This window comes from Schistocerca piceifrons, chromosome 1, assembly GCF_021461385.2.
Source record: "Schistocerca piceifrons isolate TAMUIC-IGC-003096 chromosome 1, iqSchPice1.1, whole genome shotgun sequence".
NCBI lineage: Eukaryota > Metazoa > Arthropoda > Insecta > Orthoptera > Acrididae > Schistocerca > Schistocerca piceifrons.
In genome coordinates this window covers 862,891,290-862,907,679 of record NC_060138.1, presented here as the reverse complement: position 1 = coordinate 862,907,679, position 16,390 = coordinate 862,891,290, and the positions used below count along the sequence as shown (strand labels likewise).

Genomic DNA, 16,390 nt, shown 5'->3' with positions numbered 1-16,390 from the left:
TTGCCTTAAACGATCTATGGAAACCTTCTTAAATTTTGGAGCTTGGAAGAGTGTCCAGTGAGGGAGGCTGTAAAGCTTCTGGAGTCCGTAGTCACGCAGGCAGTCTCGCGCGTCTGGAGTAGCGGTCTCTGCTATTCGTACTACAGGGCTACCGGCATACTGTTTTGTTGTACCATCGCGGAGAAGGGCACTTCGATCATGTCGTTGATGGACTTCGATTTTTTCGGGAGCGTATGTGCAACGGGACTCACAATCGGAATTGAATCAGTAATATGGTTTCAAATGGTTCAAATGGCTCTAAGCACTATGGGACTTAACATCTGAGGTCATCAGTCCCCTAGACTGAGAACTACTTAAACCTAACTAACTTAAGGACATCACACACATCCTTTCCCGAGGCAGGATTCTAACCTGCGACCGTAGCAGCAGCGCGGCTCCGGACTGAAGCGCCTAGAACCGCTCGGTCACAGCGGCCGGCTTAATGTGGTTTCTAGAATAGTTTTTCCTCAGATGGTATTACCTCTCAGGGCATTTAAAGGCTCTTGACATTATTGTTTGTCACCTAAATAGGTCAACCGTCGGAACAGTCTAGGCAAATAAACTATTTTTACGACTCAATTAATAAAAAAGGATGTACGACGAAGGAATTACCCGTATGGGATGGAAATAGGTACAGTAGATGTGATGTATACGTAGAGACAAACAGATGATTACAGTTTCAGAAAAAAATGGATGATTCATTCATGAGAAGGAGTTTCACAAATTGAACACGTCAACAACGCGTTAGTCAGCCTCTGGCCCTTATGCAAGCAGTTATTCGGCTTGGCATTGAATGAGAGAGTTGTTGAGTGTCCTGATGGACACTGTGCCAAATTCTGTCCAATTGGCGCACTAGACCGTCAAAATCCCTAGCTTGTTGAAGGGTCCTGCCCATTATGTGCTAAATGTTCTCATTTGGGGAGAGATCTGGTGACCTTGCTGTCCAAGGTAGAAATTGGCAAGCACGAAGACAAGTAGTAGAAACTCATGCCGTGTCCGGACGGGCATTATCTTGCTGAAATGTAAGCCCAGATTGGGAAGGGCAACAAAACGGGGCATAGAATACCGTGGACGAACTGCTGTGCTGTAAGGCTGCCGCGGATGACAACCAAAGGAAACCCGTTATGAAAAGGAATGGCACCCCAGACCACCACTCGAGGTTGTCGTGCCATATGTGGGCCGACAGTCAGGTGGTATCCCACAGCTCTTCAGGGCGTCTCCAGACATATCTTCACTGGTCATCAGGTCGCAATTCCAAGTGGGACTCATCACAGCAGACATTTATACTCCAGTCAATGAGAGTCCAGGCTGAATGTGTCCAACGTCACTGCAAACGGGCTTGTTGGTGTACGGAGGTCAATGGTAGTCAGCGCAAGTGGCGCCATGAGGTCTGTCCCCTTTCTGTGAGCCGTCTATTAACGGTCCTTGTAGTCACTGAAGTACCAGTTGTACGTCGGTTCGATGAGAATGATGAATATGGGTCTCTGAGTGCCTCTCTGACCATTGCTCGGTCCTCACGTTCTTGTCGTCTTTCTAGGTAGACTGCTTCCTTCTTGACGCCGTGTTCGGCCGTGGTTCACCCATTCCTGCGATTTTCCGGTTACTCCAACCGGCTTCTTGGAGCCCAGTTGCACGTCCTCTCTCAAATGGTGATATCTACGTGTATTGTTCTTGCACCTGTCTGCGAGGCACGTAGTTACTCTCCGACCGAGTACACAGAATGAATTTCGCCAGTACTTTTTACCCTTGTACAACACGTCCCCTGTTTACCATCCTTGCCAACAGCTTCACACATTCGTCCATCGACCGTCACAGTTTTCAATTTTGCGTTTTCCGTCGATACCTGTTGCAATATCAGTTTGTGTCCCTTAGCATAACTGCCTCGGAGTACATCGTATTTTTTCGCAGGATGTATTTAACTAAGTTTTATCTTTCAAGACGAGCAAAAGAACTTTAAAGACGTAGATGTTAGTGTTTCTGTGCAGTAACCGTAATTTCACAGCAATTGTAAGACAAGCAGGAATGGTAGGTATTCGAAGGTGGCATTTTACGGGTCACATAGACACTAACTGAGCTACCGCTGGTGAGAGAAAGGTGCTTCAGCGCGATTTTGTAGAGAGACGGAAAATTATTTTCTACTTTCCACCATCCCGCCGATAGCACTTAAGTTTGGGTGGCTTATACCAGGACACCGCTCAAGTCTGTGAGACACGTATCAGGCAAGGTCAACTGTGGACACTGACTACTTTGGCTTGCACAAGAGTGTACAGCAACCGCTGCAAAATCTCGAAGAAAGACGCCTAGTATATCGTGGAAAACTAGTGGGAAAACTCTTAGAAGTGGTTTTTCAAAGTGGAATCTACGAATATCCTTCACCTCCCTTTTGCCGTGGGGAGCGTAAGAATAAGTGTGGACTTGTAACTTCTCTCCAAGAGGCGTATGGTGCTGTTTTCCGCACGGCTTATTTCTGATTGTAATAGGCAGAAAATACAATTAAGATGTAATGGAAGCAGACTCTGCCTAGGTCTTCACAATTGTTTGCAGGCTACAGAGGTGGATGTGGACTATTTATTGAAAGACGGTTCGAGACGTCGGATAGCGTTCGGTAGTTTTCGACAACAATCGGCAGCGGCCGTGTGCCTTCGTGCGCCGTGAGAGCAAGATCGATGTTGGCAGGGCAGTCCGCGTGGCGGCGCTGGGGTCGGGGCCAGCGAGTCAGCGGAGCTAACGGACTCCGGCTGAAGAGTGAGCGCCAGCAGCAGCAAGAGCGGCACCACCACTGCCAGACACTGCCGACATGGACCGCCGGCCAATCATCGCCTTGCTCCTGCTGGTCGTCTGCGTGCACTCAGGTAAACCCCACGCAGCTCCCCAGCTTTTGCAGAATGCCGAGTCCCTGTCATAGGCGGGAACCCATCCACTGCATCGCTTGTTATGAGGGCACAGCTTAGATAACACTTCGCGTTCTTTTGAGAACAGCATAGAATGGTAGACAGCAGTTCGATGTTCATGACTTGGAAACGTTTTAATTTGTCGCACTGTATTAGCTACCATCAGCTACATTTGCCTGGGTATGCACAATTTAATGAATTCTACCCCATGCTCTACGATAAAACTAAAAAGTACTTGGCGCACAGCCAAACGTGAAAAAATATTCGACATGCATGACAGTAGGAGTGGCAGTATCTCGATTATGTAACGTGTGACTGGAACACGAAACTAAGATATTAACACAGGAGCAAAAATTTACACAATACGCGTGACGGGTATTTTTCTGCATTTACGTCGACATGACTTGGGATGATGACAGTGTGAGGTTTGTAGTAAAATCGCTGCAGATATAGGTATAGAACCAATTATCGCCAACAATTCGTTGCTTAAATCCATAGATGTGTGTCGATAGAGCAATAATTATCTTATTTCAGTCAGCAATAATAAACAGCTGATTTGTCTACAAATCAGTGGCTTACTTTGCTGAGCGCGTGATATTGGAAAGAGACTATGCGACGACAACACGTACTGAAAAGAGGAAGTAAAAAAATTTGACGTCTCTCTTTAGTTTTTCACGTTCTTCGAAAAAAAGTATTTTATTTCCAGTGTTTTAGTTGGACCATGGTTTTCCGCACAGTATTACGAACTGTTGAAGAGATTTTCGTCTCTCAATTTTTTTGAACTGAATTAAAATGAACATACCAAATTTTTGAGTTATAGATCAATTTTCAAGTGAAAGAATAATAAAAATTGTATTCCTTGATAGGCCACCTACTGCCGTGCATAACTCATTCGTAAGAAGTCGTCAGTTTTCTACGTATTCTCTGAAAAAGGTGGCTTTCAACGCTCTTCTATGCCTGAGTGATACTTTAATGTTAAAATTTACTGTTCTCGATGTATACATAGTCCATGAGACTGGCAGAAAGTTCTTTCCGAGAAACCCGTTTTTAAGCCTCTGGCAAGCATCGGTCTGTGCATTTTCTCAGCTTGTGTGAAGATAGATACCAAAGAGAATATGAGTTCGTCTCTTCTTTTACATATGTGTGTGATAACTTTTAATTTTAAAATAAGTATTTGAAAAAAAAAATGAATTGACTAGACGATAGGAGGTTACTTTCCGGTAATGTCACTGGCATCAAAGCACAGTTTGAGTGCTCAGGTTTATAGAAGTACTTCGATAAACGCTAACCAATTGTCTACTCCTCTAAGCTCTAACCGTACATGGCGCTTAAAAAGATGCGAGCGTATGTGCAACGGGACTCACAATCAGAATTGAATCAGTAATGTGGTTTCAAATGGTTCAAATGGCTCTAAGCACTATGGGACTTAACATCTGAGGTCATCAGTCCCCTAGACTGAGAACTACTTAAACCTAACTAACTTAAGGACATCACACACATCCTTGCCCGAGGCAGGATTCTAACCTGCGACCGTAGCAGCAGCGCGGCTCCGGAATGAAGCGCCTAGAACCGCTCGGTCGCAGCGGCCGGCTTAATGTGGTTTCTAGAATAGTTTTCCTCAGATGGTATTACCTCTCAGGACATTTAAAGGCTCTTGACATTATTGTTTGTCACCTAAATAGGTCAACCGTCGGAACAGTCTTGGCAAATAAACTATTTTTACGACTCAGTTAAAAAAAAAGGATGTGCGACGAATTTTTTTGAACTGAATTAAAATGAACATACCAAATTTTTGAGTTATAGATCAATTTTCAAGTGAAAGAATAATAAAAATTGTATTCCTTGATAGGCCACCTACTGCCGTGCATAACTCATTCGTAAGAAGTCGTCAGTTTTCTACGTATTCTCTGAAAAAGGTGGCTTTCAACGCTCTTCTCTGCCTGAGTGATACTTTAATGTTAAAATTTACTATTCTCGATGTATACATAGTCCATGAGACTGGCAGAAAGTTCTTTCCGAGAAACCCGTTTTTAAGCCTCTGGCAAGCATCGGTCTGCGCATTTTCTCAGCTTGTGTGAAGATAGATACCAAAGTGAATATAAGTTCGTCTCTTCTTTTACATATGTGTGTGATAACTTTTAATTTTAAAATAAGTATTTGAAAAAAAAAAAATGAATTGACTAGACGATAGGAAGTTACTTTCCGGTAATGTCACTGGCATCAAAGCACAGTTTGAGTGCTCAGGTTTATAGAAGTACTTCGATAAATGCTAAGCAATTGTCTACTCCTCTAAGCTCTAACCGTACATGGCGCTTAAAAAGATGCTTAGACACGAATTTCATTATTGCCTGCACATGTATTTTGCGACCTGCTCATCCTCTGTCTGAATACCCACCGTCTTTTTATTGCCCTCTGGTTGTGGGCATCTTCTACCCTCCATTTGATATAAAGACTTTAGCTCTCATGTCCAAGAAATATTATATACTGCACCACACACTTATACTTTAGATGTCCGCCAAATAGTAGCAAGTGAACGAAATTTAAAGACCAGAATGAGCAAATACTCACTACAGTTTCTAACTTTCTATACTCCAAAACTGTACCACAATAAGCTTCAGCCTACGCCAAAGGTAATATCGAGGCGTGGACGCACCTATCTGATCTGAATACTGCTCATCCGGCTGTAAAAGCCACATTCTTCAAATCTTTAAATAGCACCTCAGTTGTCCATATAGGCCAGAGAAAACTCTTTCAGTCCTAATAAAAAAAATCTGGTAGAACGAGGGATCAAAACTGTGTCCCCCATGTGCCAATGAGGTACGCCTGCCAACAGAAAGAAAAACTGTTCAACTAATTACCTGCCCGGCGAGGCAGAGGACCTCAAGTGATAATAGTCGCTGAAGGTCTAGACATATCCTTAATAGTTTTTGATGACACAGCTTATTTACGTCATTTTATCTGGCTGATGAATTTCCTTAGAAAATACACTAGAGTTTCATATTCTTGTGGAAAACCTGACCTAGAAAGCAAACTATTCCCCTGTGGCCTTTACCAAGGAGAGTTCTGTTCTCTGTTGCAATCTTCAAATCAATATGGGGGGGGGGGGGGGGGGTATGGGTAGATGTAGATGTATTTTAAAGACGACACGTTAATTGTCTTTAAAAAACAATTCTTCATAATTTTCTTAAAGAAACGGACGTTTCTAATTTAATATATTATGTACCGATTATTCATTCTTCGCGGTCGTACATTACTTCAATTAATTCTCATTACCAATCAGTTCTAGCTGTAAAATATTTAATACGGGATACTCATATAGATTTTCGATTCAATGGTTTGTCGTTGAACTACCATGTCTTTTCTTCCTTCTACACGAAAATCAATATATACTGCTGTTATAGATGATAAGAGGTGTTTCTGACATGAAGAAGGAAAATTAGTGGCCGTTATGAACTTTATTAAGCATACCGAGCCTCTACACCGATTTCAGGTCTCTCTCGAAGCCACATCAGACGATAGAATGCCTATCGCGAGATTAAACTGGAAGCTCAACTGGAGATCCTAGCTCAGTGCTGACAAAATTCTTCGCACCTGGTGAATCAAATGTTCGGTACTGAGTAACTGATACATGTTACAGGACCGGCCGCCGTCTCCTATTACTAAAATATACTTAAGAACTTCTGTGCCTTGATCAGTTGGTCCTTATTTTTTCGTAGGTGAGTAAATGTAAAATTTTTCACGGTGACCGTGGCGACTGAAAAATTCGGTCAAAGCATTTACTTATGTCTACTGTGGTATTTTTTACCTTAGTTACTAGTCGCTTAGGCTTCCTAGAGTCTTTTTGCATGATTTCACAACATCTACAGACCCAAAACTACGAGCATGAGTACCTTCAATCAAACAGTCTGTCCGGAGACACAGTAACAAGAAAGTTTCACGTACATCATTCACAGATTTTACAAAACACTCATAAGCAAACAAAACTTCAGACAACAAATATAATAAAACAAACAGCCATAGAAAATGAATATAACACACACGTGATAAAAAAACTCAGTCCTTAAGTACTTAATATATGTGGAAGGAAGTCACCATGCACATATAAACTTCAAACAACAACCCATGAAAACCTAAGACTAGGCAACAACAACGCACAGGTACAACAGAGCAGGACTTCTCTATAGAGCAAAATTGTACACAGGCATCTACAGTAACAAAATAGTGCACAAAGTTGCTAAGATGTAAAAGAAAAGGGAACTAAGACTGCAGAGAAGATACCGCGCAGACACCACGACGCAGAAGAAACGCAGACCTCGTGACACATCCACAGACAAATTCAACAATTCAGACATTTATCCACTCAGATGCCACTCTTGTCAGTCCATTTATGTAGATCAGATATCCAGGAACTCATTATCAGAGCCCGGAAAAACATCATCTCCTACTCCATATTTGCTAATCACTTAAGTGGTCACAGCCACTTGACCCGCAATGTTATAAGTGGCCTTCACAAACCACGCGTGAGGTTTTCATATTCTCTCGCTCTCTATGTGCAAAGTATTAGTCCTACAGAAAAATTAACATCACCTTTTTGGTAGTAAATATGATGTAGTTAAATTTTGAACAGGGATACGTTTTGGCTAGAGGCCGTAGTTTTCGAGTTATTAGAAAGAAACGTACGAAATTGATCTTCAGACCCCCCCCCCCCCCCTCCTCCATTCTCACAATCAGCTCCCACCGATCAGGATTGCTAGATGTTGTTCATGGCACGTTTGGTCTTGTTGACCGGCCTTACTACGCCACCGGTTTAGTAGAGCACTTACAAATTTTAAAGCTGACGTTTATGTAAATTTTACCCAGTAATTTTGTGAATTTTAACAGCGTAAAATAATCAATTATATCTTTGTACTCGTCAGACCTTCTGACTGCCAAGCTACTGTACTTGTAAGGGCTAAATTTGGATCGAACTGTCAACATAATTAGTTTTAACGTAACGTTTACAGAATTCTTTTTTCTTTCATTACCTTAACGGGCACCTCTAAATTAATAATGTTAACGAAATAGTCGGTGGCGTAATGACCGATTCAATAGAGACCAAAAACGATTGAATATCGGGATCAATAGAAACCAAAAAGATCGAATATCGGGAATAGTTCGTGTTGTTGCGAATATTTGTACAGTGTAGGAGAAAGTACCACGAACAGTATACTAGAAATCCTCATTGGTGAGCATTGAGTGTAGGAGTGGAGGTGCGTTTGAAAGTAATTTTTATACATTTTTCTTGAACAACTCGAAAACCACGTCCTCTAGCGAAAATGTATCCAGTATAAAATTTAACTAAATTAAATTTTGTACAAAAAAGGTCCTTTTCATTTTTTAAATTGACCTAATAGTTAGCGCGCAGTGAGCGAGAGAACACTATAATTTCGAACGTGGTTTCTGAAGGCCAGAAATAACATTGCGGATTGCATAAAACGACAGCGGTAGGGGCAGCTGAATCTCACTGTTTATACGGAGAGAGAGAGAGAGAGAGAGAGAGAGAGAGAGAGAGAGAGACTAAAATACACTCACAAGCTACACCAAAAACTTATCACTGACAAATACTACGACGTACACCGAGCAGTAACAGCAGGGATGCTATTTTAAATTATTAATACATATCACTCTATAAATGGTACACAATTCAATACATTGAAAGAATTATACAGACCGGACAATACAGACAGACCGAAATGTTAACATATACTATCCAATATTCAGCTTCATTTATTGTATGTTTCCATAAACTATTCTAGCATGTCCACTTTTCTAAGAAGGCTAATAACTTTAATTATATTCCGGCTGTCTTCTCTGCAATCTTTAATTGTTCTTCCTTCGGATTACGCAATATAGTGGCTGAACTAAGAACCTGTACCTAATGCTATTTAGGGGCTGACCTCTCGCTTCCGCACGTCTGTAGTCTTAACTAGCAAGTGATGCAAAGAAATCTTAGCATCTTGTGGTGTTGCTGACCACTCCAATACCATACGATCAAAGGTGTCCAAATACTATTTCATCCTCGAACAAGGTCCCACATTAAGTTTTGCAACAGTGAAGCTGGAATTTTTTTTCATTCTTCTTCATGTCTGCTGTAAAACTGTCGCTGACTTCTGGAGAGAATTACGACGCTCTAGTCTTACGTAACGGTTTTATATGAGGCTGACGTCTGGGACTGGAGCACGCTAGTCTAGCAAATCTGTTTTTCTTCTAGTCATGAGGTAGTGTGCCCTGCTATGGGACAACAGCATTATCACATAGACGTGGAAGGTATCTGATTCCAAACTGTTAACGGAGCTCGAAAAGGTGTTGTTGTCTAAAAAGTTTTCTAATTTTTCCGTCAGCAAAACTAGTGCTCCGTTCTGAAATCAGGAAGGCAAACACCGCACTGTCTTACCACCCCTCCGCTACAACGCTCATCTAGGATGAGTAACGTTCGTCAGACACCCACCACTTTCGCACATGTCCATCTGAGTGGCACATCACGATCTGTGGCCAGTCGTTGTACAATAGCTTCTTCCAATTGTCAGCAGATCAGTGGGATCGTTGAGTAAGTACTCTAAGATACGTAGCTTTTTCTTCGAGTGCTCATTTGCAGAGCGGTTTCAAAGAAATTGTCAAGCACTAAGCGCTATTGCCACTCCACATATCGTTTCCTCACTGGTCCCTGTACCTGAACCGCAACCGAAATCCTCTTCAGTGGTTGACAATGATGTCTGGCGAGTGATTCGTGTCCACAAATCGTCTTCTCACTAGTCTCTATACCTGAACTGCAGCCGAAGCCCTCTTCAATGATTGGCAAGGTTGTCTGACGAGCGATTCGGGTATTTTACGTTAGGGTTCGACGGTTTACGGCAGTTAATTTCTTTGACCTACCAGAGCAGTGGTCGCGTTTGGTATTTCTATTACGTCTGCACTGGTCAATAACATCGCTATGAGTGGATTTGGGCACAAATAACTCCAGCAAAACATCTAAAACTGAGTGTGGAAACTTGTGGATCCCTCAATGATACCAATTTGGAACTGACTAAGCTGGAACCGTTCACTCATTCTGACAGGAGACACGTATATGGCGCTGAAACGTTATCTCTGCAGGCGCATGCCTTCGGGAGCGTTTCCTGACCTCACGCGAAGAGCGCTCGGTGAGGTGGTGGGCTGATTTCGGCCACGTACTGTACCTAACGCGCCGATAATGATGATGTTTGGTTTCTGGAGCATTCAACTGCGCGGTCATCAGCGCCCGTACAAGGTCCCAATTTGTACACAGTCCAATCGAGGCACCGTCACGAATGATGGCACAAACACCCAATCCGCGGGGGAAAAAAAATCCCAACCTGACCGGGAATCGAATCCGGGACGCCGTAATCCAGAGACAGCAATGCTAGCCACTAGACCACGAGCTGCGGACCTAACGCGCCGATGTTCCCGTTTGTGTATTTGCATAAGTGCCCAACGGCACATAAAGGTAGTGAATTTTGGAACTTACGCAGATGTCGGAGATCGATGCACGACTCATAAGCATCCCACCCTAACAGAGACCGCAGTAATGCGTCCCTTTACGAAGACCTGAGGTCTTAGCTGCTGCCATATGAACAACGGGCCGTGACAGCTTAGGCGGAGAATGGTAGGGTAGCAAAGTGTTTTAGCTTTCCTTTTTCGTATTACATTTTTGGCGATGAAACCATCCTAGCATTCTCCTTAAGTGATTTAGGAAAATGTCAGAAACCGCCTTCGGGTGGTCGCACGAGAAATTAAATCTGTTAACTATAAAATTTATTTCACTCAATACTCACTTAGATTGATTAATAGCTATACCGATTTCGATTGACTAGTCATTACCAATAGCCTATAAATAATCTTGGCCGGTAGCTGCGTCAAAGATACTTGTATTGGCTATTGGTAATGACTTGTCAGTAGAAAATGGAATACCTATTAAATAACGTATGTGAGTATTGACTGAAATAATTTCATATTTAAAAGCAATGTGGTAGGAGGGCCCTCTACCAATAACATGGAAAATATCAACGAATTCAATTCCTTTTCTCCTGAATAGTAGCCCAGTGCCTCAAGTATTGTGGCAACAGTAATCTTTCTGGCCGCATGATCGCAGCTACTTGTATACGGTGCACAACATGCGAGACGGGTTCATAACCTCAGTCAAGTGCCGTTCTTGCTTATTCCTTCGAAATAGCTCATTCTCAAGAAACAATGTCTTGTTTCACATCATTCAGTACCAACAGCTAGAAGTAAACCAAATACACCAGATATTCTGAATATCTAGAGATGGACTTCACTGGCATATTTGTTATTGCTCTTCGTCCCTCATCAGGGTTTATTCAGAACGCGTGTTGTACCTTATGTTATACATCAGCACGTCAATACTCTTCGTCCCTCGACAGAAATTTACTTCGAGGAGGAAAAACGTTAGGGCCTACGTTAAAAGAAACACATAGTTATATAGCCCTGTAGCTGACAGCGACCGTAGTTGCCAATCTGCAAGTTAGCGTGCCACGTAAACAGTTGTTTAATATCGTGTTGATGGTTTTGTTAGAGTAGTCCGTTAACCATCCAATAAAAAAGATAAAAGAAAATTCATCGCAGTGTTAACTGTAGGATCTGAAATGTTAATGCAGTTAACGGAATTACAATGAAACCTTTTGATGGAATGGTAGATAAAAATTACAAAAGACCAGAAGAATTGTCAGGAAAAAACACAAAATATTTGCTAGACGCGAGTAATGGTGCTCCTGTCAAAGTTTCGTGACTAACATATCTACTCCTCCAACAAACGTGGGAATTTCGTGATGTGATCTCAATTTGCTATGTACCTCTCAAAAACTGCTATTGCTTACATCTCCAAATCGCGATAGTGGAGATTGCCAATGATTACTAACGCACTTAGTTAGAACCACCACGGCAACCATTCGTCTGGTGTGGCACGGCAGTGTGTACGTGGAAACACAACAGTTGCCTAGTTTCAGCTTCCTGTTAACCAAACATGTCTAACATACGATCGTTACGTAAGTCATTTACAGTTCAAGACAATGTTTCGTTGATTTGGGGGAGGGGACCAAACAGCGAGCTCATCGGCCCCATCGAATTAGGGAAGGATGGGGAACGAAGTCGGCAGTGCCATCTCAAGGGAACCATCCCGGCATTTGTCTAAAGCGATTTACGGAAATCACTGAAAACCTAAATCAGAATCACCGGACGTGGGTTTGAAGCGTGGTCCTCCCGAATGCGAGTCCAGTGTGCTAACCACCGCACCACTTCGATTGGTATGTATTTTGGACAATTACACGTTTCCTGAGGAGCCAGACAAAAGCCCTGAAAAATTGTCGGTAACAGTGGCCAATTATTGCAGCACTCTGAACAGAAACTAATGCCAAATAGTTTTGTGGGCCAAAACTGCTGTTACACATTTAAAGCTCTTAAGGCATTACAAAACATATCAGCGAGACAACTCCAAACCGCGTAACAGAAAGTCCTCGATTTGGCAGCGTCTTCACACTCCCATTAAGTGCCAATGAACTATTTATCGAAGCAGCCTACGAGAAAACTCATCAAACGTACATACTTAATTCAACAATGCCTTTAAATATTGAATGTGAGCTAGTGATCTGTTTGTAATGGAGTGGAACTTCAGTTGTCTATTTAAACCGAGAGTTATCTTTAGTGTTATCAATTGCCTATTTTTCGCCTATCTAAAATTCCCTTTTTTTGTCATCGGTGCCGGCCGGGGTGGCCGAGCGGTTCTAGGCGCTACAGTCTGGAACTGCACGACCGCTGCGGTATCAGGTTCGAATCCTGCCTCGGGCATGGATGTGTGTGATGTCCTTAGGTTAGTTAGGTTTAAGTAGCTCTAAGTTCTAGGGGACTGATGACCTCAGAAGTTAAGTCCCATAGTGCTCAGAGCCTTTGAACCATTTTTGTCATCGGTCTTCTGACTACTTTGAAGCGGCCCGCCACGAAATCCCCTCCTGTGCCCACGTCTTCATCTCATAGTAGCACTCGCACGGAAATTCCTGCATTATTTGTTGGATGCATTTCTTGTTGGATGCGTTCCAATCTCTGTCTTCTCCAACAGTTTTCCCTTCTACAGCTCTCTCAGATATGGACGTCCTTCCTTAACACATCTCCTATCGTCCTGTCCATTCTCGTACCTATTTTCTACTTGTTCCTGTTCTCGCCGATTCTGCAGCGAACCTCCTCACTCCTCACATTATTAGTCCACGTAATTTTCAACATCCTTCTACAGCACCACATCTCAAACACTTCGATTGCCTTCTTTTCCGATTTTCTCACAGTTAAAGATCCACATCCATACAAGGGGTAACATAATGACATTTTAACAATTTGGGAGATCAAGGGTGACATTTTGAACATTCTGATATAAGGAACATATATCCGGAAATGTGGAATAAAGTGTCTGCAGCGTTATGCACTTTCTACGCATTCGATAGGATAATTAAAACACCACAATACCGCGGTTTGGAAAACGTTTATTGACAGTAGAGTACCATCAAATACTGTAAACTGAATCTGCAGCTCCACTGATGTAGAGTAAATGTTCAATGTGACGACCATTGGCTTCGTTACATAATATGCGACGACGAAACATGTTATGTCTGATTCTCCGTAAAATTTCGCGCCTCCCTCTGATTGTATCAACTGTTGAAACGATGCGCTCAGTAAACTCAGGGACTGTTCAGCAGGTGCTGAGTACGCGAGGGACTGCACGAAACCCCAGAGGAAGAAGTCAAGACGGTGTGAGGTCAGCGCAGCGCGCAGGCCAAGGGATGGATACTCTCTTCCAGTTAGGCTCTGTCCGAAGTTGTCTGTGAGATATGCCGTGCCCCGACGATCCAGCTGCTCTGGAGCACCGTCGTTCTGAAACCACAAACGAGTGCTCAGTTGCAAGAGAACGTTCTCTAGAAGTTCATACGACGTATTGGCCAGAAAGTTCAAATACTATGCACCATTCAAACGTTCTGGTAAGATGTGTGGTCCAATAAGGCGATCTCCAGGATTCCAGCCCAACTGTTCACTGAGAATCTGACCTGGTAACTGCTCGTATAGGTAGTGCGTGGATTCTCAGCCTAATGGTGTGTATTACGACATACTGTCAGTGGAACAGCGTCAGATACAATACTGAAAAAGTTTTTTTAGTCAATTGTTGCAGTTTATTTATTTTACCTGCTGGCTACCGGTTTCGGTACGTAGTACCATCCTCAGGCCATCCTGCGATCAAAGATTTCGATAACATCAGTAAAATAATGCCAGAGCAATTTACGAAATAGTATCCTCTATGACAGCAAACGTATGGCACACAGTGCATCTTAAAATACAGGGTGGCGCACGAAATGTGTTACCAATTGTTTCTTTCACAATTTATGACGCACATTAGATATCCCGCTGGGATCTCTACGGCAGTACCAGCAGAGATTGGAAAAACAAATGAGTTACGAAATGACGTCTAATTCACGATGCTGCCGCTGGGAGACTAGTAAGCAGCAATGGCTGTCAGTGAAAGACTGACGACACAGCAACGATCGGCAATTGTGTTACTTTTTCATGAAACGAAAAGCTTTGTTGTGACTCAGAGGTGTTTTCGACAACAGTTTAACACACGATGGGTCCCTTGCAAGAAGATCATCCACAGGTTGTACTATAAATTTGTACAGGGAGGAACAGTATTGGAAGCGAAGCGACCTCGGCCTAAGTTCGCCGGAGAATATTGAAGCGGTACGAGTTGCTGTACAGGGAAGTCACGGGATATCGTGTAGAAAGGCAGCAGTGCAACTGGGAATATCCAGACGCTCCGTTCAACACATTCTTAAAAGTGACCTCCAGATGTACCCATACAAGATGACCAGTGCACAGAAGCTCACTGAAGAACACAAGCAGCAGAGACTACTGTTTTCTCAGTAGGCGGAGGATATGGAAGAAACTCTCAAGGACGTTTGGTTTTCAGACGAGGTGCATTTTCATTTAGACGGTGTGGTTAACAAACAAAATGTACGCTTTAGGGCCACTGAAAACCCACAAGTGCTTCATGAACGACAACATTATGCTCCGAGGATTACAGCGTGGGCAGCAATTGCCAGTCACAGATTTATTGGACCCTTTTTCTTTGAAGAAACTGTGAACAGCGAGCGTTATTTGAGCATACTTCGCAATAGCTTCATTCCACAGCTTCTTGCTACTGCCTTGCCCTTCAACACGCAGTGGTCCGTGCAAGATGGAGCATGGCCACATCCTGCAAACACTGTGTTGGAGTTTTGACGCGAACATTTCATGTGGATCATTTCACTCAGGTTTCCAGGTCGCTTCAATGGTGGACAAAATTGGCCCCCCAATAGTTCAGACCTCAATCTATGTGACTTTTTTCTTTTGGGGTACCTAAAGGACAAATTTTTCCCGAAACGTCCACATGATGTAATGGAGCTCGGAAGACTTATTCTTCAAGCTTGCAGTGAAATTACGGAAGACATGTGCCGTAGGGTAATCACTAACTTCAGTGTTCGTTTTGAGGAAGTCAGGAAACGAAATGGTGGACATATTGAGCATGTGCTGAGTTAGAACAAATCTCCATGGACGGCTCTTCATTGTAGTTCCTTTCAGATTGTATTGACAATAAAGTTTATATTAAAAAAAAAAAAGTAACACATTTCGTGCGCCACCCTGTATATAGGTGGCGTCTTACCCCTGGCACTTACTCGTCGCGCTAGCTTCCCAAGTAGGTGTGTGAAATGCTAAGAGAAAAGATCAATGGTGAGCTTTAAACAGGTGTAAATTGCGGCTAGCAGTGATAAGAAGCCCCCTATTTACAGAAGGTTTTCTTTACCTCTTAAAAAATGTCTCGAGTGTGTAATTTAAAATTAACAGATTACGTAACAAAATAGGCCCCACTGTAGTAAAACATTAAAAGCAAAATAGCGAAGTTTACATTGTACCTTTATATGCAGGGTGGAGCAAATAAAAGTGTCCCGATGAGTGGTTACGTTTGGACGTGAATGTGACACCACGTGGCACGCACACTATGTGTACGCCCGCCACGTCATCAACACCGGTTCAGAGCGTAGTGTGAACTGTATTAGTGTGGATGGAGCAGTGCAAAGGGGAAGATGCTATTTACAGAGGAGCAGCGGGTGTTCGTTGTGGAAAGTTACGTGGCAACGAAGTCGTGGAAACGATGTGATCAGTCGTATGTTCAGAAGTTAATGGTGTCAAAGTGCCATGCAATGCAAGTACGAAAATGGCGTCAGACTGAATCTGTTTTGAACAACTCAGAAAACATTCCGAAACGTGTTTGCACACAAGAAAATGTGGCTGCAGTTCACCAGAAAACGCTTCATAGTCCTACCAAATCAGGTCGACGCTTGTCGCAAGAGTCACGTCGATCACGTGGACGAATACTCCAC

The 16,390-nt window shown here is 42.9% G+C and overlaps 1 protein-coding gene across 1 annotated transcript in view; it reads left to right on the top strand.

Moving 5' to 3' along the window:
• The first annotated feature begins 2,735 nt into the window (after positions 1-2,735).
• The window catches only part of LOC124716038, a 371,939-nt gene continuing 358,284 nt past the window's right edge, over positions 2,736-16,390 (top strand). The window contains exon 1 of the mRNA XM_047243140.1: positions 2,736-2,891. Coding sequence (XP_047099096.1) covers positions 2,837-2,891 — 55 coding nt within the window. The 5' untranslated portion in view covers positions 2,736-2,836. The remainder of the gene's footprint in view (positions 2,892-16,390) is intronic.